The sequence below is a fragment of the Bacillus rossius genome, chromosome 7 (genome assembly GCF_032445375.1).
Source record: "Bacillus rossius redtenbacheri isolate Brsri chromosome 7, Brsri_v3, whole genome shotgun sequence".
Lineage (NCBI taxonomy): Eukaryota > Metazoa > Arthropoda > Insecta > Phasmatodea > Bacillidae > Bacillus > Bacillus rossius.
Genome location: NC_086335.1, coordinates 36,838,167 through 36,860,007, shown reverse-complemented (window position 1 = coordinate 36,860,007; position 21,841 = coordinate 36,838,167). Strand labels below are relative to the sequence as shown.

Genomic DNA, 21,841 nt, shown 5'->3' with positions numbered 1-21,841 from the left:
AAAATGCATTTATGTTGTAGATTATTTATTTTCAAGCGCTCAGTATCAATACACGCGATTTTCAAACTATTTTCAAACTTTTAGCTTGTTAGATACCGAAACCAAATCTAACGTTTATAAAAAAAAATGTGATCGAGTCTTTCACTGCTCTCCTCGGTAACGAGCAAATTCGTGTGTTCTCGTGTTGTACACATTGCAAATAATCTTACAATACAAAACGATACTTCTTTGCTGAGGGGGCGTTTCGAGCGTTACGAAAATTCCGATCACATGAGGAAAATGGTTAGGTACGTGGTGTGGTAACCGGTAGAGAAGGAGCCGACAGCGGTCAGGGAGAAATGACGCAGCATACATGCACACTTGCATATTTGCTGCACACTTATATACTTGCTCACTCGCAGACTTGCATAATTGCACTATTGGACACTTGCATACAGGCACACTCGCATACTTGCGCAATAGCATAACTTAACTCTCACATTCTGTTTCACATACCTAATAATACAATAAGCAAAAAGTTTCACTCCTGTCGCGCGGAACCACTTTTTTTTTTAACTTTTTTTAAAAAAAAGATAAACCGAAGTACTTGAGTAACTGCCCACCCATCCGGAATATTGCGCCCTTTCTTTTTTCACCCCTTCTCCTCAACTAATCCTTTTTTTTTCGGAATTCTCGTCGACAGTTTTAGAGTAGCGAGGTCTCCGACGTCATCATTCTCTGTGTTCCCGGCTCTGTTGTTTGCATCCGCTCCCAGTTTCAAACCAGACCCTAGATATCCCCCCCCCCCGTATCTCTCCTCCTAGTTCACCCTCTCCTTCTCCCCCCCCCCCCTCCTTCCCAACGTGCAGAGCAACAACCCCTACTCGAGGACGAGGCCGATCTCTGCGGATGTATGTGCCGGACGCATCTTAATGAGATTTCTGCGCCGCGCGTGTGTGCTTGCTTGCGGCGACTCGCGAACTTTGCTTCGTTTCCTCCGGGTCCCATCCGCGACTTCGCGACTTCGTGCGCCGAGACCGCGTAGCCTGGGGTTCACTTGTCCCGAGTCAGGCACCCGCGTGATCCGCACTCAGGCATCTTCTTATTAATTTGTTTTCGTGTGTAAACGTCTCAGCTCTAGGCAAACGGCACCCGGGAAGGAGTAATTGCGTCTACGTAAGTCGAACGAACGGAAATGTGTAACCACGGCGCTGTCATCTGTGGAAGGCCAAGAAATCTTGAAAAATATTACATATTCTCGTGATTCATCCGTATACATTGTTTTCGTGACATGACAAAAAAAAAGTTTTATTTAAAGTTTTAGTTTACCTACTACATATCTATATCAATTTTCACATAGTTGCATTTTCAGTTCCATGTACTTTTCACAACTCTCTACTAGTTTATTTAACCCCTCAGCATTGAAGTTCATTCGAATTTTTTTTTTTTTCGCTCTCAGATGTACAATAGTTTTCAAATGATCACGATCACCATTTTTTAATTTTGCTTTCACCGGGTTCGATCCGCAGCCTCCGTGACGTAAGTGCCTTTTTTTTTAATTAAAAATTTGTAAAACTGTATTTTAATTTTTTTTATTACATTAAAATTATTTTTTCCAATTTGTTTGGATGATAATTACTGATTTTCATGAAGGTATATGTGACGTCATAATCCAAGAAAGCGGAATGTTTTATTGAAATTTTTATTATACATATTTTTAAAAATATTAAAATTCTTCCCAAAATTATCTGATAATAATTACTTATTTTCAAGATTGCGGCCAAGACGGCCGACAACATGGCGGATGAAATCACAATTCAAAATGGTGTTCTCCAGTAAACGATAAGTGGCGGACATGACCTTGGTGCCTTAGAAGCGGCTAGACGACTGGGAATTAAAGTCACTATGAGGAATTTTCGTATTTTTTTTCAAAGGAAAAAGTATTTTGGGGCATTTCGAATTCCGAATTTGTTAATTTTTTACGGGTAATTTTTTAATATTTTTAGTGGATTTTTTTTTTTGAATAACTGGACATATTGGCAAATGTTTGGCAAATTTTTGAATGTTTTGGCAAATTTTGCAAAATTTTGAAGGTAAAGGTCAAAGTTCAGATCAGTCATTCTAGATGCTTGCCGTGACTTCACAATACAATATGGCGGAAACCTAAATATCGTAACGTTGTTATTAAAGTTAATTTTTTTTTTCAAAAGTTTCTGATAATAATTACAATAGTTACGAAAATAGCAACGGTGACGTCATAATTAAAAATGGCGGAATGTTATAGAATCCAAATGGAGGAAATTTCTAAAAAAAAAAACATAATGTTGAATGTGATGTTATAATCCAAGATGGCGGCTTCCAGCAGACGAAAAAAATATGGCGGACATTGGGTCATACCAGCTAAACGACGGGGAGTTTGGGCCGCTATGAGGAATTTTCGTTTTTTTTCTAAGGAATTTGAATTTCAATTTTTTTTTAATTTTTACTGAATTTTTTTTCTTCGAAAATTGAATTTTTTTAATTCACAAATTTGTTAAGCGTAATGTTTTCCCTAAAAAATTTTAAATTTTGGCGAATTTGTTGTAAATTTTAAGTCTTTTTTGCCAATTTTGAAGGTCAAGGTCATCCAATATGGCCACCGTGACTTCACAATACTATAAGGTGGACACCGACAATCACACCACACCCAGAACCCATTCCCAGTACCTATGTCAATTTTATATATACGTTGCTCCAGAGATAAGGAATCAGCTAATATTTTGAATGGGGCCGCACCACAACGCCGAAATGACAAATTGACCACAACGCCGACAGCTAGAAAACTGCTGTGTACCACAATGCCGAATTACCACAACGCCGAAATACACTAATGCCGAAAAATGTCATTGCAGGACTGCCACAAAGGTTAGGTTAGGTTAGACTAGGTTAGGTTAGACTAGGTTAGGTTAGACTAGTTTAGGTTAGGCTAGGTTAGGTTAGATTAAGCTAGGCTAGGTTAGGCTAGGCTAGGTTAGGTTAGGTTAGGTTAGGTTAGGTAAGGTTAGGTTTGATTGTGGTATTTCGGCGTTAAGGTACATTCAAGAAACACACACAAATTCATTCAGTTGTTATTTCGGCGTTGTGGTACACAGCAGTTTTCTAGCTGTCGGCGTTGTGGTCAATTTTGACATTCGGTGTTATGGTATTTCGGCGTTGTGGTAACGACCCATTTTGAATGATGACAGATTGCAGCAGCAGACCTTTCCATTGCGTTTCTTTTTAATCAGAGGGAATGGTTTCCCCGGCCCGCGGCAAACAAAGCTGGAGTTCTTCCGGAGGAATCGAAGAGCGGTCGGCGTGGCGTGGGAGCCAGGGGTCCTCGACGGGGATCGGAACACGTGATCGCAGGTAATCAGCGACCTCTCAGCGGGATTGAGCCCTCGACCATTGTCCCTCGATGACAAAACACCGCCGCGCGTGGGTACTCCAACCGCCGGCCGTCGCCGTGAGCACAGACCCGGACTCAACCGTTTACGGCTTTGGTTTTAGAAACGGGGGATATCTTCCTGATGGATTAAACTGCGCAAAAAAAAGGGAGTTGCTATTCCGGACGCACTCTCATTCTTCAAAGAGGATGACGGACATCCACTCAGAATCTAGCCTCGAATCAACCGTTTCGTTGTATAGTCGGTGTCGTGTAACATATCGAAAAATTTGACTTACCTCTAAAGTAGTACCAGTGGTACCCATTTCTTTACGAACACTCACAGCCGCGTCACAAACACAGTTGCAGAAGGTTACATATCCCATTGGTAGCCTACCACTTTTAAAAACTATAGATTTTAAGACAAGTTTCATGATACATGATGATAGGGGCGAGTAAAGTTACATTAAAAGTATAAGAAGGGAAAATTGTGAGAAAGTAAAGATAAATTATATTCAAGATAAAAAAAAATCGTTTTGGTTTCGAGCCTATTTGCATAATTTATTTTCGACAAAATTATCATACACTGTAAAGGTATTCGTAAGTTTAAACAATGCAAATATATGTTCAAAAAGTCGAATGAACACAGGAATCTGTTAAGGGTAATTTATTTTCTCAATATTGAGGAGACAAACGCTAATGAGCTCAACCCTGACAGTCTAACCGGAGTTCAAACCCGTGAATTCGGTGCACCTGCAGTACGGTCTAGCAATTTCAACAAACTGCGCTGTATGCTAGCAATTAGTCTGAGAGTTTGATCGGATCACTGCATGGGTTGTGATTACATCTTGAGATTGGGTAACTGCACTTAGCCCTATACGTTGGGGCATGAATTTTTTCACGAAATAATCTGATCGTTCGTTATACTTCGATAAGTTATGCCCATGTTAGCGATTGCTCCCTTGTGATTGGCGGACGTCTGCGAGAGAAGTCATTGCCCCTATTTGGCCCGGGCCATTTCAGGACGCGTTTGCTTCCGCGCTGGATGGATATGATTGGTGTCCTGAGTGTGCACATGTACCTGAAATAAACCCAGCAAACAATGAAAACACAGACAATGCTAAAAAGATTATAACACACAATTGGTCTGAAAAATCTTTTCGCGTTATCCTGGTTATCCTGACCCTTGCTTCTTAAACCTCCCTGACGGTAGGCAATATAAAACTTAATGTTCTGTTTCACACGCCGACTCCGTGTTCAATTTTTCGTTTATTCGGTATTACTTTCTTCAACGGCTATTTCTAGTATTTTTAGCTCGATATCACCCTTTACTTTTTTTGTTCTGCCACAAATATTTTCAACAGCTAATCACAGAGGTTAATATCATGGGTGTAAAACGTCGTGCAAGTGATAATAATTACGAAGATTTGCGCGCCTTTTTACATCCATTATATTACACTAAGTGATTATCTGTTCAAAAAAAACTATTTGTGGCGGAACAACCAATGCAATGGAGTTATCCTATTAAACCTTTAGAAATAGCCCTTAATTTTAAAAAAATTACAAAAAGACGAAAAATCAGCATGGGACCGAGCCTTAGATAGACAACTGCGCATAGATAACTAAACTATGTCACTCGAAATAATGAATTGTAATAGGTATAATTAAAATTACGTTTAGCCGTTTGGTGATCCTTCACACTTGTTGATGAGTTTTCTTTGTTTCTACATACATCCCGCATTTCATTAACCTGGCTGCAAGTGACGATGTTATTTGCCACCCTAAAGCGCATGGTGCTAAGTCATAACACAATTTCTAATTCAAATTTTAAAAAAAATCAAAACCAAACACAGTAATAAATACACTTGTTTATCGTGAAAAAAAAATAAAGGAACAAAACAATCAGAAGGCGTTTATTCAAATAGCACATAAAACATTACATTTGTTGTAGCTCATAACTTCAAATGGTTTCAATAAAGACAGGTATATTAGTGTTGCATGTTTTAATAGAAAAATTAAAACATTCTCAAACTTATCTGCCAACTTTGGGATATTCTCACCAACAAATGTCACTCTGTGGCCCTGATCTTACGAACCAGATTAGTGTCCATACGGCAGAAATGTTTCGCTCACTTTTTGGCAACGTTGCAGGAAGGTAATACGTATCTTAAACGTATCTGAAACACTGCGTGCATGCGCGGGTGGTTACTTGCGACAGTCGTTCGCCCGGGTAGCGCGAGCTGAGCCAGGAGTTACAAGACGTCCTGGAGGGAGGGTGCGTGTGTGTTGCGGCGAGACCGCTGCCCCCTCGCGCGAGATCACGCCTCCGCCTCCACCGCCCCCGAGGCCACCCCCCGGCGCTGCTCCCGCCTCCGGCCCAGCCTCTCCTTCCGCCGCCGCCGCCTCTCCTTCCTCGCGTGCTGGCGGTCCACGAACGAGATGAACATGTCTGCGGCAAGAGATCATTCAAAGTAATTCATTCTCTCTCCAGACCTCCTGTACAGGGGGCAGAGCCTATTATTTTAGGATCCCGGGTTGTGAGCAGTTTGGATTACAAAGTACCTTTGTTTTTTCCAAGCGAGTGCGCGTTTTATGAGCTCCCCCCCCCTCCCCCAAGATATAGATTTGTTACTTGATGTAAGTTTTTGGACATACGCCATTGCTAAAGTTCTTAGCAATGGCGTATGTCCAAAAACTTACATCAAGTCATGCACTCCCATTGCGCAAATCTTTCAAAGATAACAATAGATTTGTTGTTATTGTTTTGATGAATCATCACCACCGATCTTTTGGTTTTTGGCACCGAGTATGACCTACGTAACATTTGGTGGAGTTTGCCGGGTAGGACATTGCCGCTACAATTTGGTCTACCGGGGCACACACACGGTGCGCAGAGCTCCAGGAAAAAAAAAACAACGCGATTTTAAAAAAACACTCAACATATCCGAATGGGGTCTGCTTAAGAAAAGCATTTAAGCCTACTTTTGATTTCGGATTTACTGTATTTTTAGAAGAGTTAAAATGGCTAAAAATGCATGTTATCAGAGTACCTAATTTTTAGGCGTAAAAGAAACAGTACAGATTCTTGAAAGCACTTAAGGGACTTGCATTACACCTTTATCTTCATTTCTCGGCCATATAATGTTACGTTCACCGCTCGAATTTCACAGTTATCCTGTGACGACGAGAAGACTGCGCGCCAGTTCAGAGACTTGCGCTTGGAGGCTATACCGCGCTGGAAGCACCAGAGAGCGTCGCGCTTATCATCCCGCCTCACTAACACACACACACCTCTGACGAGGCGGGCCTGTCGATGCGCGCATCACTGCATGGACACTGTGTGAAGTCGCTTAACCTGCGGCCACACATGGCGCTATGCTCGCTATGTTCGCTATGTTCGCTACGCGAGCCAATATAGCCAGCTGCACCTCAGGTGTACACTGGCCACTTCAAGCTGTGTTCGCCACGTTGGTGACGTCGCCAGGTGTTTGGTTCTCGGCTATTTTTTTTCTAAAAACGTCGCTGACTTCGCGCATGCGCAGATAAACAAGAACATCTGGTTTCCCACAGAATTGTGCTGTACTTCTGCGTTTGCTTTTTATGAAGTCTAATTTCTCTCAGCATTGTGTTTTAAAAATTAAAGTCGACGGAAAATATAATTGAAATATTACTAAAATATCCATGTTTATGGAATAAATCGATGGAAGAATATAGAGGGCAGGATATGCAGGACAATGCCTGGGATTTCATTCCCAAGGGAATGCTGTCAAACTGAGTTTAATTGATCCTGAAATAATCCATGAAATCGGTTTTGTCCTCACAAGCAACTGCTTCATCAAATGATGGAATTATTCTAATTATTTTGTTTTTTTATTAAATTCATGAACCTTAATGTGAGAGCCAGCAGAACATTATTATCGTCGGAATCATCACTCGAATCCCACGGCATGCGTCTCTCCGACATCGCGAACTGGACTATCCTGTCTGGCCGCCTGGCGCAGCGAACATAGCGAACATCACGAACATAGCGTAGCTGTCTGTGTGGCCTCGGTTTTATTGTTTAGCTGATGGACCGCTCTATGATTGCGGGTCACTCGAAACACTGGCTGAAGTGTGGGTTTTGCATCGTGGAAAAAATGTTAATGGAAGTAGGTGTGCACAGAAAGAAATTTACTACATATTACAAAAGATTCCTTTGGAAACCAGTTTGTAATACTACAACACATTGATTTGGTTATTTTTGCATATTATATAAAATATGTTTTTCGAGATAATACTGAATATTTCTTACAGAAATTGTTTCATACTTTTATATTTCAATTAAATTTTCATTCAAGCATAATTTTTTAAATCATTATAATATTATACATTATTTTGTTTTATTGTGCTTATTAATTTTCTCAGTTAATACAAGAAAGCAATAAAGGGAATGGTTTTCAAATACTTTAACTATTGGAGGTACTGGGGCAAAACAAAGCATGAATGTACGAACCCAGAATTTCTGCGAACACTTTTTTTTTGTAGTGATACAGTTTTTTTTCATGCAAATGTACCAATTTTAAAATATCTTCAATTTTTAATGAATATAAATGTTCCATTTAATGTGTGTTTGACGATGGAAATTCTAACTCATACTTATTAATCGTTATCATTTCGTAGTCAAGCAACATTTCTACATTGTTTTTGGGTGTTGCAATATAACGTAGGTGAAGCGAATCGCCACGTTAACTAGGTACTTGTTTCCGGAAAATTTCATGCTTTCAGTAAATGCTAGGACTAACATAAAAATTTGCTTTTAAGTTTATAAAAAACATTTAACAAGAACATGTTTGGTGATAGGAATTTTTATATAAACAATTAAATAGGGTTATTGTATGAATTTATTTAAAATTACGTGTAATAGCACCAAATATCATAAGGAAAATAATTTTGAAAGTACCACCTTAACGGTATCTTAATCCTGGAACTCTGGATTGCCAAAGGAATTAAATTTGAAAGACTCGGCATAGCCAATAGCATTTCTACAGTCCGTTCATAGTTTATTCACACAATTTGAAAACTTCGACGAACTACAAAGTTCAGGCTACCGACGTTTTCTTCAGCTACGCGTAAAAAAACACTTGCGTGTGAGTACGCGGGCAAATATCGAAGATTGGCGTGATCTCCTTTTGCGAGACAAGGTGGGGTTTAGGTTTTCCGTAGCTGCAATCTGCTTCAAGGCTAGTGCAGGTTTCCAATAATAACCTGGCCGTTACTGGAGACCAAATATTTCGCAGATTTATTTAGCGAGTTGAACCACAAAAACTTTCATATTTTTTGTGGACGTATTAAATCGAGCCACAGTTGTTTTGACACGATAACTTTCGGCTATCTAAACCAGTGGTAAATAGTAATCATGTTCGCAGGCGTTCGCGGTCATTGTCTGAAGAAGCTTGGCTTCTGGGTTGAAGCCGTGTCCTTGTCGAATAATTCGCCGACGTTTCGGTCGACAATGCAGTCGCCATCATCAGGCCTGTTGCCTGGCAACAGCCTTTTTTTTTTTTTTTTTAAAAAAAAGCTTTCGCTGGCACTTGCTCCATCTGGACTCTTTCAGTATCTTTGGAGTTTAACCCCACAAATCTTGCATTTTTTGGAATACTAGCTACAGCTTGCAATTCAGGTTTATTATTTAAATATTTTGGCTCACTGAACCACTATACTTTGGCTTTAAAAATAGATTGAAAACATCATTTTTTGCCTATTATAACTGTTACGTCGACCGAGACGTCGGTGAGTTATTCGCCAAGGACACGGCTACGACCCGGAAGCCAAGCTACTTCAGTGGTGAAGTCGCTTGGTCTTGTGTGTTCACCGGGAGGGGGAGGGGAGGGGGAGAGGGGAGACTCACCTCTGGCCAGACCGGCGAGGTCGGCGGGCCCGCGCAGACACCGCCTGCGGCGCGCTAGTGACCTCCAGGACCCGGGGTCAGAGGTCGCGTCCGGCGCTCCCCGCGGGCCCCCGGCTCCGTCTGCGAGCTCCGCGCCTCCCGCCGCGAGCGATCCGGCCTCGCCGGAAGGAACGAGACGTGTCGGATGGCCCCCCGGCCCTCCACCTGAAAAAAAAAACATTCCAAATTAACTCCTTCAAAAAAAACATTCCCAAAGCCAATCTGGAACTTAACTAACGACGATGGTTTCGCTGATCTATATCAATAGATGTTGATATTCTTTCCTGACAAATTATCCTCGGGTTAGGTTTCATAAATTACTTCGATCAAATTCCTGTTTTTAAATCGCGTCTTTAGAAAAGACAATTAAATATATTTGACAGTTTTCTTAATACTAAATAATGAATTGAGATGGGTATCATCCTGCACTTTAAATTACACGCTAATGACTATTTAATTTTCCTTTTCCCATTCGTGACCATATTTTCAACAGAGCAACGGACAAACAGGAAATGCGCTTGCCCCTGGAGCCGCCCCTGGCTGCGAGGAAAAGCGCCGAACAGAGTTGGTGACTGCCAGGACATGGCCTGCTGTGACGTGGTTCTCTGCAAACCTCGCCCTCGCAATGTTGGGGGAGCTGAATTTTGGCCCCTTGGAAGGGCAGCCCTTTAGGTTAGGTTAGTTTTGGTTAGGTTATGTTAGGTTATGTTAGGTTGGGTTAGGTTAGATTAGGTAGGTTAGATTAGGTTAGGTTAGGTTAGGTCACTTTACAAACTAACCACTGTCAGAAAAATCCTGAAGGGCTGCCCATCCAAGGGACAGCAATTCAGACAACCTTTCAAAAACACTACTGTCAGAAAAATCCTGATGGGCTGCCCTTCCAAGGGGCAAGTTTTCAGGATTATTTAAACACTTAAAGAAACATGTTTTCAGAAATTGGATGGGCTGCCCTTCCAGTCGCTGTACAAACAAACCATTGCCAGAAAAATCCTGAAGGGCTTCCCTTCCAAGGGGCAGCATTTCAGTCGCCCCGCAATGTTGCTACAAAAAAAAAACCATTGACCGCCTCTGATGACGGTCAAAAATTACGAATCATAATACCTGTCGTTAAACACACTTCCGTTAAGTGCAGGTCTTTAAAATTGTTTCCACAATGCGAACACTACGCTTCGGCCAATGTACAGGCAGTGTCTGCAAACATGGAGCATACCGTCAACTGCACGAACAGTAACTTCACGCGCTGTCCGTGTAGTAATTCATGGATAGCCCGTGGCTTAAACAGCTGGTTCGTACTCAAACGGACATTTATTTCAATATACTATTTTAAAGCGTTTTTTACATGTACAAGGAAATGTAAGTATGCATAATGCATAACTATCCACAAAAAAAATACAATTTTCATGATTATTATTTAATTTTTAATCTTCAGTGAAATTTTGTCTTTCTAGGACCTCGGAAGCTTTGGATTATACGTGTCCTAATGTACAAGCCCGAATAATCACCGTTCGTGCAACAACTTCGGATAATTTTTTATTATGTTCTTGAGTTACTAAACATTAGTTCTAGTTAAGTGTGTTACTGTTATAAAATCCTTACAAAATTTCATTCGTCTAGGATATTGTAACTTAAATGAAAGGTTGTTTATTTTAGCGGCTCAAAAATCGATAAACTGTACGAAATTTCGCAAAATGTATTTTTTGTTTTTATATTCAGAACACAAAGTTACACGAGTTAGCGGCGAACTTCAGAAATTGTCAAAACTGTTCGGGCGCCTGACTCCAATTTAGTGAATCTCAGACTTCCTCGTTGTGGTAGGTATGCGAAAACCATAGCAAACACTACTCTTCTAAGGCGGTCTGTTGAGGGGGATTATCACAAGGGGAGTATAAAAGCGGATTCAAAGGGTAGTAGCGCCATATCAGGGGAAAAAAATTTAAAAAATAAAAAAAATTCACGAGACCGCATTGAGTGGAAATTATGACCACCATTTTGGAAAGAGCGGTTGTCCGACCGTTGCCAGGCAACAGCATGGGTTTTTTTTTTTTTACGCTTTCGCTGGCACTTGCTCCCTTGCTCCATCTGGACAAAATTTGCCCGAGGCATATAAGTGTAACAAATTACGTATATAAATCTGGAAATATATTAATAAATATCGGATCGCAAAAAAATTGAGTTTAATGATCTATGAGTACTTAACTTTAATTACTGACAACTTATACAGGATTAAAAATTTACCACTAACTGGGAGGGGAGACTGTGGTGGGTATTTATTGACTATAGCTAAGAGAAATTTGGGAGGCGGTTAAAAAGTAACTTCTTTATAACAATTTGTTTAGCCAAACTGAAACTTAAATTTCGACGATGATTTTATTAATTTATTAATCTTTAGAAATGTTACTATTCTTATAAAATTCGACTGGCATGGGGCCATGGGAGATTTCCCGTCTTGCCCCAGAGATTAGGAAAAGATCCAAATGGAGCATAAGGTCTGTTTAAGAGGGAGGGGATGAAGCCTAAAGGGGAAGGAGGAAATCACCGTACTGCACATACCAATATGGCTGCCGTATGTTTACAAATGTGTCAGCTGTACTTGAAATTTAAGGTTAAAAATCTGAAGATTTATGTCAAATTGATAATTTCAACTCATAACTTACCAATATTGTGAAGGTTAATGTCAGAACTTGTATAGATATATGAACATACTAGCTGCACCGGCCACGCGTTGCCGTGTCTCAACATGGTTAAATGGAAAAGAAAAAAAAATAGAAATCACACAATTTTTTTGTAATTTGTTTAAAGTATGTACACATAAACAAAACATCTATATCTCTATCTTTCAGTATCTCTCTATGTATGTCCCTCTATAAATCTCACAATTTTCCTATACCTATATATATATATATATATATATATATATATATATATAATCTTTTTGTACCTATCTATCTATATATCTATCTTTCTATTTATCCATATCTCTCCATACGAATTTATTTCTCTTTATATCTCTCTTTATATAATTATATCTATATCTCTATCGATCTCCCTTTCTATATCTCTCTACATATATATATCCCTCGCTCTATCTCTCTATATCTCTATATCTCTATATCTGTATATCTCCCTCTCTCTATCTCCTTATACCTCTCTATTCTTCTATCTATAAATATATATATGTATGTCCTATATATATATTTATCTTTACAAAACAGAAAACGAACACACAAACATTCATTTATATATTTTTAATACATATTTTTATCTATCTTTTCAGCTGTCACAGGTGTGACATAGGTATATGAAAACACGCGCGTATTCGAATGCAACGTGGTGTCAAAATTTCAAAGCAATCGGTAAATAACTTTTTGATTTAAAAATGTTAACGAAGAAACCTATATATATTAATAGATGATATTTTTGGTCTAATTTTCTTCGAAACTGCTTAACTACGGTGTTATTCAAAGCATGCTAGGACATCTGATACAAGTATAAATAAAAACGTCCGCCACATATCCGAAGAAAAAAAATTGGGGGAAGAAACTGCTTCACGTCTGACGGCTAGTGCTCCATCTGGATCCTTTCCTAATCTGTGTGGGAGGAGATCTAAAATGCACATAAAGTTCTGCCATTCCCGATTACAACCGAACAATTCACCTTCGGCCAACTTCGGGATTTGTTTTATTTTTGCGCAGGAAAAAAATGAATTCAAATATTAAAAGTGGTCTGTTAGGTTAGCTACATTAAAACACTTTAAAAACGCTATGAACGGTTAGTTAGGTTAGTATAGCTATACATTAAAATAAACAGAGAAATATAAATATATATAAGTAAATAAACCCGAGGTTGGCCGAAGGTGAATTGTTCGGGTGTAATCGGGCAAGGACAGAACTTGATGGACATCTCAGGGTTGCCAATCTGTGTCCCTGGAGCCACAGGGCTGCCAACTGCGGAAGGAAGTGCTGCACTCACTGCTCTCGGATTGACGCACGCCCGCGCCGATCCACTGCCGCCTCGGACCAGACGCCGCCTCGACGTCCCTCCGCGCCGGAAGCGCTGAAACAGCGTCCGGGACTTTCAGCTGAGCTGGGCGTCTCGTCCCCCCCCCCCCCCTCTTCCCAGCGAGGTCATTAAGGCTGTTCGCCACGGGGATGCACCACCAACGCCGAACGTACAATAACGCCGAAAACCATAACTCCGAATGCCAAATTGACTACAACGCCGACAGCTAGAAAACTGCTGTGTACCACAACGCCGAAATACATTAACCCCGAAAAATGTCATTGCAGGACTGCCACAAAGGTTAGGTTAGGTAAGGTTAGCACACAAATTCATTCAGCTGTTTTTCATTTTGCTCCTGTGGCCCCCCCTTCCTGCAGCAACATTTTTTGGCGTTACTGTATTTCGGCGTTGTGGTACACAGCAGTTTTCTAGCTGTCGGCGTTTCGGACCCTGCCGCTCGCTGGCCATCAATTACACGAGGCACTGTCCTGCCCGGAACGATCTTTCTCAAAGATGAATGATTTTTTCCAGCGGTTAAGATCGATTTAAAACACTGTTTTATGGACACATATGCCACTGCTGGTATTCGCTGTATGTCACAGAAAAAAATAATAAACACAAGAATGGACGAGAAAGTTGAATATACTTACAAGCACGCAGAAACACAAGCCAATATCAGCCGGTCATTCTTAACACTCTTAACGTAACTTACAGTGAAAACCAGCAATAGTGTATGACCATTAAAGTTATTTATGATCAGAAGTTATTTTCACAAAATTAATACTGCCGAATTCCAAATGGTTAGGTATGATCCACCTAAATACCAAAAATGCAAAAAAATAATGGTATTTTATTTATGGGCTTTTACGTCAATATTATTGGTTCCAAGTGTTTTGGATACTCAAACATCTGTCAATAAAAACTAAGTAATTTGCTTACATTATTTTTTCATACTGAATTCTGAGCTCTAAAGGCAACCCATTTATTTTTACCATTACTTTTAGGTGTAAGGAATTATTTTAATATTCCTTTGGTTTGCTAAACTACTTAAGTATATTATTTTATAAACGGTGGCCATATATAACTTAACTCTTGCATAGTTATCTATCAAAATACTCCTTTTTTTTTTAGTTTTTCCTGTCTACCTTAAATACAAAATAGGCCATAAACTTAAACTTTACAGTACATAGGAGTTAATATCACAGACAAATTCAAGATATGGTTATTACCTATTATTCTTCTCATTTAAATTAACTGATTTACATAGCTGCTAATATTATTTTCAAATATTTCAAAATTTTTGATCCAAAAAAATTAAATACGATTATTTGTTCACATACCTATAGGTATATTTAAATTATGTCACTAGCGCTGTATTTTAACCTAGACATTTTCACTCTTCTAATTAATTCATTTATCTATTTAAATAAGTATGTAGATTTCAAACATGAAAATTTAACAGCTCGCTGTGCAGGTGACTATATTCAATGGATGTTTTCATTAATTTCATAAAAATTACATTATTTAAGAAGTCAACACGTGTAAAAAAAATTTCGTGAAAATTTTGAATAATGATCTTCGAGATGCCAAATGCTCCTAAAGAAGGGGAAAAAATACAACCATGCAAACCAGAGACAAACTAATCGGTCGTGGCCTTCGACGGGAAACTGTTATAGCATTTATCTGGAGTCATTTCGAGGAAACAAATTAAATCGACAACAGGAACGGCTGTACAAGGATTCGAACTGGTCCCTCCCGTACGCGAGTTCTGTGATCCACCGATGTGACACGTTGCTAGGAAATACATGATCTTGATGATTTTTTTAAGTAAGTGCCGTTTTTTAAATTAGGCCGCTGCAGCGGTAAGGTTTGGCATTCCGCGCATGCGAAGTGTGTACCTGTTGGCTAGCCACAGACTTCATTACGGAAACATACGACGGTTTTTACGTTTGTTGGTTAGTTTTTAAAATGCATGCATCCGCCGACCGAGAATCTAGCTAACTGTGAAATACGCGGTTTTTTTTTTGTTTTTTTTTTGCTAATGGCGTGAAAGCTGCTGAAATTCATCTTCAGATTGGTGAAGTGTATGGAGAAAACATTCAGATGATGACGAAATCGTAAGACGTCTGTTCTGTTTCTCTTTTTCGTCAAATTTCTGCACCAAATCTTCAGAAATGACAGAAGGTCACCCACTTCGTTCCTAGTCATGAACATTTATACGGCCATCGTTAAAAGCTCTAATCCATTTTCGTACCATTCCATCAGTCATAATGATACCAGATACCAGCCCTTTAATTTATTAAATGGAAATATATTCCTTTCCCAACTTTCTCTTTTTTTTTACACGAATCTTTGATACTGACCAGTCAACGGTTGTGTCACGTGTTTTTTAGGCACCTTAGATATTGGCGTCGTAAGAAAATTCTGTACACAGAAAAAATTGTCTGTACTTTAACAAAAGATTCCTTGGGAAACCAGTTGCCAAGAAAAAGTTGGCAATACTACAAGAAACATATTGTAACTTTATACAACACATTGCTATGGTTATTTTTTATCTATGAAATGCGTTTTTAGAGATAATACTGAGTATTTATTACAAAAATTCCAAAATTTGAGCATAATTTTATATTTTACTTGGTGTTTTATTCAAGCATGATTTTTTAAACCATGGAAATATAATGGATGAACTGGACTTTAATTTGTTTTTAATATATTTGATTATGTGCGCTGTTAATACTGGAAAGCTATTCAGGGAACGGTTTATAATAATTTTAACTATTGAAGGTACTGTGGCAACTCAAAACATAAAGACCCGGGTAAGAATTTGAACCCAGTATTACTGCGAACACTATGTTGTAATGATACAGTTGTTTCAATGTAAATGTACTAATATTTATAAATGTTACGTGTGTGATTTTGTTCCATTTACAAAGATAATTTACAGTGTACTGTGCAGCCTATACCACGCTCTACTTTATATTAACTCCATAGGATTTTAGGAACTGTCATGGGATGGCATTCTATGACGTGGTGGAAGTCCCTTTCTACCCATCCATTGCCGTATTCCAACATCCAAAATATTGCTGTGATGGTACTCGACTATGCCTGATGATGGTTAAAAAGCACAATTGGAATTTATATCGTTAAATACGTCAGAAGCAAGGGGTGGCCACGTCTGCATGATATTATAGAAATAGGTGAAGCCTTTTTTTATCAATTCATAACCTGCCCCATGTTAGTTAGACGCCCAAAACCTTTGCTGAAGTGTAAGGTTTGCAAGTTTTATATGAAACGACGGAGATTCTAACCCACACTTAGGAATAATCACCCTCAAACGCGGGCAAGCATCATTTCCGCAATATTTTTGGGCGTTACAATATGGTGGTGATGAAATTAAAAAAAAATTGCCTTCAACTACGTCTCCCGGCGATTCTTAAAACTCCGTGGTCGTCAGACGGACATAGAGCGCGGCTTCACGCAAGCCTGAGGGGGAGAAGAGATTGCGTCACCTTGGCTTGTAGTGGTTCGTACTCACCAGCGAAGAGCAGGAACACCAGCAGGTGAGTCGCGGCTGACGCAATCATGTCTACTGCTTCCCCGGCTCCCCTCCCCCGCCGGAGTTGTTATACGCGCAGGCGAGGATGTGCTGACGGCGACGGAACACACTTGTTTACGGGTCGGTGCCGCTCCTGCGGCGGCGACAGCTGACCAAAACACCTGCGAAGCGCGCCGACTGTTGCGAAATACCTCCAGTCCGTCACACTAGTGGTGAGTCGACACGTTTTAGGGACGTAACCAGGGGGGGAGGTTCGGACCCCTCCCTTCCGGGATCTCGAAGAAAAGAAAACACAAGCAAAGACGGGCATGAGAAAGTTAAAGCAAATTAGCTTCATAATTTTACATAGAGATTATTTTATAAGAACTATTGTAATCCTTAGTGGACTGCAATTATGTGTTTCCGCCCCTTTACAGCCCGATATGCTTTACACACAGAAGCTGCAGGAATTGTCTTTCCCAAGTAATCTATATTTAATACTGATTTGCAGATATACTTTTGACCTTTTTTTTAGCGAAATCAATAATTAATTGACATAATAACAAAGTATGAAAGACAATTAAATAAAAACCAAAATATATAAATGTTCAGTTTTCTTTTATCGAGCAGAATCATTACTACTTAAATTTATATGCGTGAACGTTTGAGTGTGGTAATCAGTATTTATTTTTAAATTGAACAATGAATACAACTTTCTCATAAAAGTTTATAATGGTTATACTGGAGCCCGCCTTCTCAAAATCCTGGCTACGGACTCGCACGTGGGCAAAACTACGCGCTATACAAAATAGATTTTTCAATCATCATTATTACTGGCAACTGTACTGCGATGGTTTATTTATGAACGAAACTTTTGCTCTTAAATGGTCTGTTAAATGGAAAATATTATAACTATGCCTTTAAAGTAATACGTAACTGCTCCTTGAAATTGGCAACAAGTATTTCAACGAAATGCGTGACCACGAAAACTATTTAATACATAAGATTTTTAAGGCCTAAGCAGAAAATTAATAAGAGTTCAAAAAAGAATTGCTCTAGTGAAAAAAAATTCGTGCAGAATAGTGTTATTAAACAAAACGAACACACCACTGATGCCAGTCTTCTAGATTGTATCGGCGGTGAAAATATGATTTTACTTATTTGCAATTAATATTTTTGCCTGTGTATTATTGTCGGGTTTGGCTATCTATGTACGCTCAATTAAAAGCATGGCATCATTTATCTAAACATCGTCCAATTTAACACAATATCGTTCAAAAAGGCAGTAAAATTATAATAACCGTAATATTTTGTGAATATTACCTGAAAACACACTTCCTTCATTGAAAAGACTACCAAATGAAGGTTAGCTGCTACAGTGAAATCACTGGCTACAGTTTTTAACATAAAAACTGTAAATAAATTAGCATACCCAAGGACTATATATATTAGTACGTATGCCTGAAAGAGAATGGTAAATAGTTTAAAAATTGTATTTCAGAGCTTATGGATTCATTAGAAAGTAAAAAATACCATGTAAGATTTTTAAAAAATTGGTAAGAAGTATCGTTGTAGTAGGTATCGTTCACTCAAAACAATATCACCACAACCCAAAAATTTCCATGTAGTGGTTACAACTATGTTTAATGTCACAAAGTAATCTGTTACCACGTAAAAATATTTTTCAACTGAGTTTCATATTTATATTTTAATTGTCATTTAATACTTAGTCCTTTATATTTTTTTTTGTTACTGAAACACAACATTGTCACATTTTGTAATATGATTATATTGCACAAAGTCTGTCTACATTAATGCGATTTCTCGTTAATCCAAGACTGCCACAATTCGAAATTTTATAGGGTTAAAAATGTTTCGCAACATGCCACATCTACAGATGTGCATGCCACATCTACAGATGTGGCACTTTTGAAATGTGTATTATATTGAATTATGTGCCAAATTTTTATTTGTGGTTGTGTTACATTGTCAAGCTAATTTTACTGCACGATACTTTTTTATAATTTGAGAGTATATTCAACTGCCACAACAATTAAAACACAGCTCTCCATAACAATCAATAAACACTATTGTCTATATTTATACGTGATAAAATAATACACACTTCCAAAAAAAAAAAAAAAAAAAAGCTTTCCAAAACCAAATATTATAACGGCCTATTAATTTTTTTATTGGTCATTATCTTAAAACTTTTGTTTTGAGTTGAGGCGGTATTGTTCAAGGTGTGCGATGTTACGTTGCGACGAAGAGTGGAACTGGAAAAACAAAAGAGAGCGGGAAGACTAGAGCCAAAAGCGAATTTATTTAAAATTAAATATTATAAAGATAGGACACTTAATATACTGAAAATAAAGGAACTCAGATGTTTCTGCTACCAAGGCGTTCCTCAGTAAGTGGCCATGGTAATCACTGTAACACATGAACCATGACATAACAATACAAAGCAAGCAATAGAAAAACAATAAATATTTTGACTCTACCAATTTAAGGCTCAAACTAAAGGTTTATTCAAAAAGCCCATCAAATATATCAACATCGCAAAAAATTACTTGGGCACTTACACTTTGCCTATTCAAAAAAACTCTAGGTATACCAATCTCGAAAAATATTATTTACAAAAGGGCTTTATATCTATCTTAAAAATGGCACAAGTAAAATCTATATTGCACAACTCAAGCCACGGAGCCATCCACAACCTGCAATATTAAGTGTCTTGAAAGAACAATATTAAAAGCATATTTAAATACCGTTATTAACTACAATGATTAAAGAACATAAGAATTAGGAATGAGTAAGCAATGAGACGGTACCTGACTACTGATGCCTACAATTTAAAAAAAACATCTCTTATAATAAAGCTGTTCAGAGAAGTCCTCCACTCGCAGGTCTCGCTGTCCTATGGCGGCTGACACGATGTCTCGTTCTAGCCAAAGTCCAACGCGGGCAGCTCTCACACATAAATAGTTTATATCCGGGACACCCAGATTTATTGACCTGGGGTAAAACTCTCTGGTAATCTTTTATGGTAGGCTCTATGAAACACAATCATATAACACACCGATCGGAGACGAAAAGATAAGTCCCCTTACGTACACCTGACGTAAGCCATTATGATCGTCAAAGTAAACTTCTAGGTATAATTCTGAAATTTAAGAATTTTGTTGTCACAGATGAGAAGACCTCGAATAAGCAAAGGCGGATTCCTTATGTAACAGAATGTAACCATCGTACGTAACATACGTGTCTTACGTATCTTAACAGGTGACTGAGATGTCGGACGAGTTTTTTTATCAGCGCCTGCGGAATAGGCCACGCCCGTACTGCCCCTCTGGTACAATTGGAACTAAGAGATCGGATGGACACGTCAGGATTCCACCTACAGGCTACCTCCGATGCCGCCTCAGATGCAGCCGCCCCCGACAGCTGAGAAAGCTGCTGGCGAAGTACTGCATTGCAACTACGCCGTTTCGCAATACATTCCAGTGGACCAACAGTCCGCCGAGGTAGTGATGGCCCGCACCTTTCCAGGCTTGCCACCCCCCGATGCCGCCACCCCCCGATGCCGCCACCCTCAGCTGCCTTGGAGGTTGCTGGTGCAACATCGGGCTGCATCGCCATCACCCAGCCGCACTGTCAGGTAAGCCAGCAGGCTCATGGTGCTGTGCTGGTGCACACTGCTTCTGATGTTTCCCACCGCCCCGGATGCTGCCGCCCCCAGTCACTGAGAAAGCTACTGGTGTAGTGCCGCCTCGCCACCATGTTGCATTCCTGCACTTTCCAGCCGACCAACAAGTCGCCGACATAGTATTGGGCCACCCGCTCGCACCTGCACTACCCCCAATCATGCCATCCACAAGTGTTCCACAGGTTACTAGAGCGAAATTGGGCCAGTTCACCCCCACAGCACCACACTGCCAAGTAATCCAGCAGGTTCCAACGCACCACCGCTGATGACGATGCCACCCCCGGCTGCCGAAAAGGCTGCTAGTGCAATGTCTAGCCACACAATCATCGCCGAGCTGCACTGCCAGTTTCAAGTCAGACACCAGATCGCCGACGCAGAGCGAGCCCGTTCCAGCACTTGCATGCCACTCCCGACACCACCGCCTCCGACAGCCGAGAAGGCTATGTACATGGCTACATTTCCTAAAGCAGCCACATTTCCGCACATACCGGCGACTCACCAATCGCCGATGCTGTGCCGGCCCATATCAGCACAGACATGCCGCCTTCAACGACGCCGCCCCTAGCTGCTGAAAAGACTGCTGGCACAACATGGTACCCGAAACTAGTGGTTTTGCCGCACACCTCAGTTGACCAAGACGGTCACAGATTCAGAGCTGGCCTACATGATCAACACACCACCTTCGGTGCTACCACCTCCATGGCTGTTGACACGAACCACTCTGGCACCACGATACCGATGCAGATGCCGACATCCACGTCGACTGCCCCGCCAGCACATCAATGTTAAAAGAGTTAAAAACACGTAAAATAAGTATGTTGCTAACATGTATATTTGGGTCACGTATTCATAAAACAATCCTTTAGTATAAGCCAGAGGCTAATAGAGGGGGAATGGAGAAAATATCCCAACTTTTCGAAACACTTACAAAACTGTTTCACATGTAGTCGCGTCGTCATCCTTCGGCCAACTTCGGGAAGACTCGGCACTTGTAACTAGTTACTAAACTATTTATCCCTGGACACTAAATCCAGTACTGGACAAATAGCAAAGGGGACCATGAGTCCAAGTGCCCAACCCCCGCATGGTAGACTCTTTTCTACTCTGTCCAACACTTCATGCAGACCATACTCTGTCTCCTGTAAATTCCTACACTTAATGCATGCCAATTTGCATCCCGCATGAATGTGCCCAGGGTTTTCCCTGTGTCTATGCAGGTTTTACCTGGGCCCAACCTATCTCTAGTTATAGTCTAGATTTAAGAGTGAGGGGAGTTAGTCATGGCGCCAATCG

General features: G+C 39.9%; 1 protein-coding gene across 1 annotated transcript; it reads right to left on the bottom strand.

The window, feature by feature from the left end:
- Positions 1-5,295: 5,295 nt before the first annotated feature.
- On the bottom strand, positions 5,296-16,909 carry LOC134534445 (uncharacterized). Its single transcript, XM_063372912.1, has 4 exons — positions 16,843-16,909; positions 13,278-13,361; positions 9,270-9,473; positions 5,296-5,831 (listed from the first exon to the last, which is right to left on the bottom strand). Exons 1-4 carry the CDS (start codon positions 16,889-16,891, stop codon positions 5,701-5,703), a joined length of 468 nt encoding a protein of 155 aa, XP_063228982.1. The 5' UTR covers positions 16,892-16,909; the 3' UTR covers positions 5,296-5,700.
- Positions 16,910-21,841: the final 4,932 nt, after the last annotated feature.

Excerpts from the sequence above, each read along its gene's own strand:
- LOC134534445 (XM_063372912.1), bottom strand. The coding sequence starts at position 16,891 with ATGATTGCGTCAGCCGCGACTCACCTGCTGGTGTTCCTGCTCTTCGCT. Across the intron at positions 13,362-16,842 it reads GGTGTTCCTGCTCTTCGCTG|CGCTTCCGGCGCGGAGGGAC; the intron begins GTGAGTACGAAC and ends ACGCTGTTTCAG. Across the intron at positions 9,474-13,277 it reads CGTGCGTCAATCCGAGAGCA|GTGGAGGGCCGGGGGGCCAT; the intron begins GTGAGTGCAGCA and ends TTTTTTTTTCAG.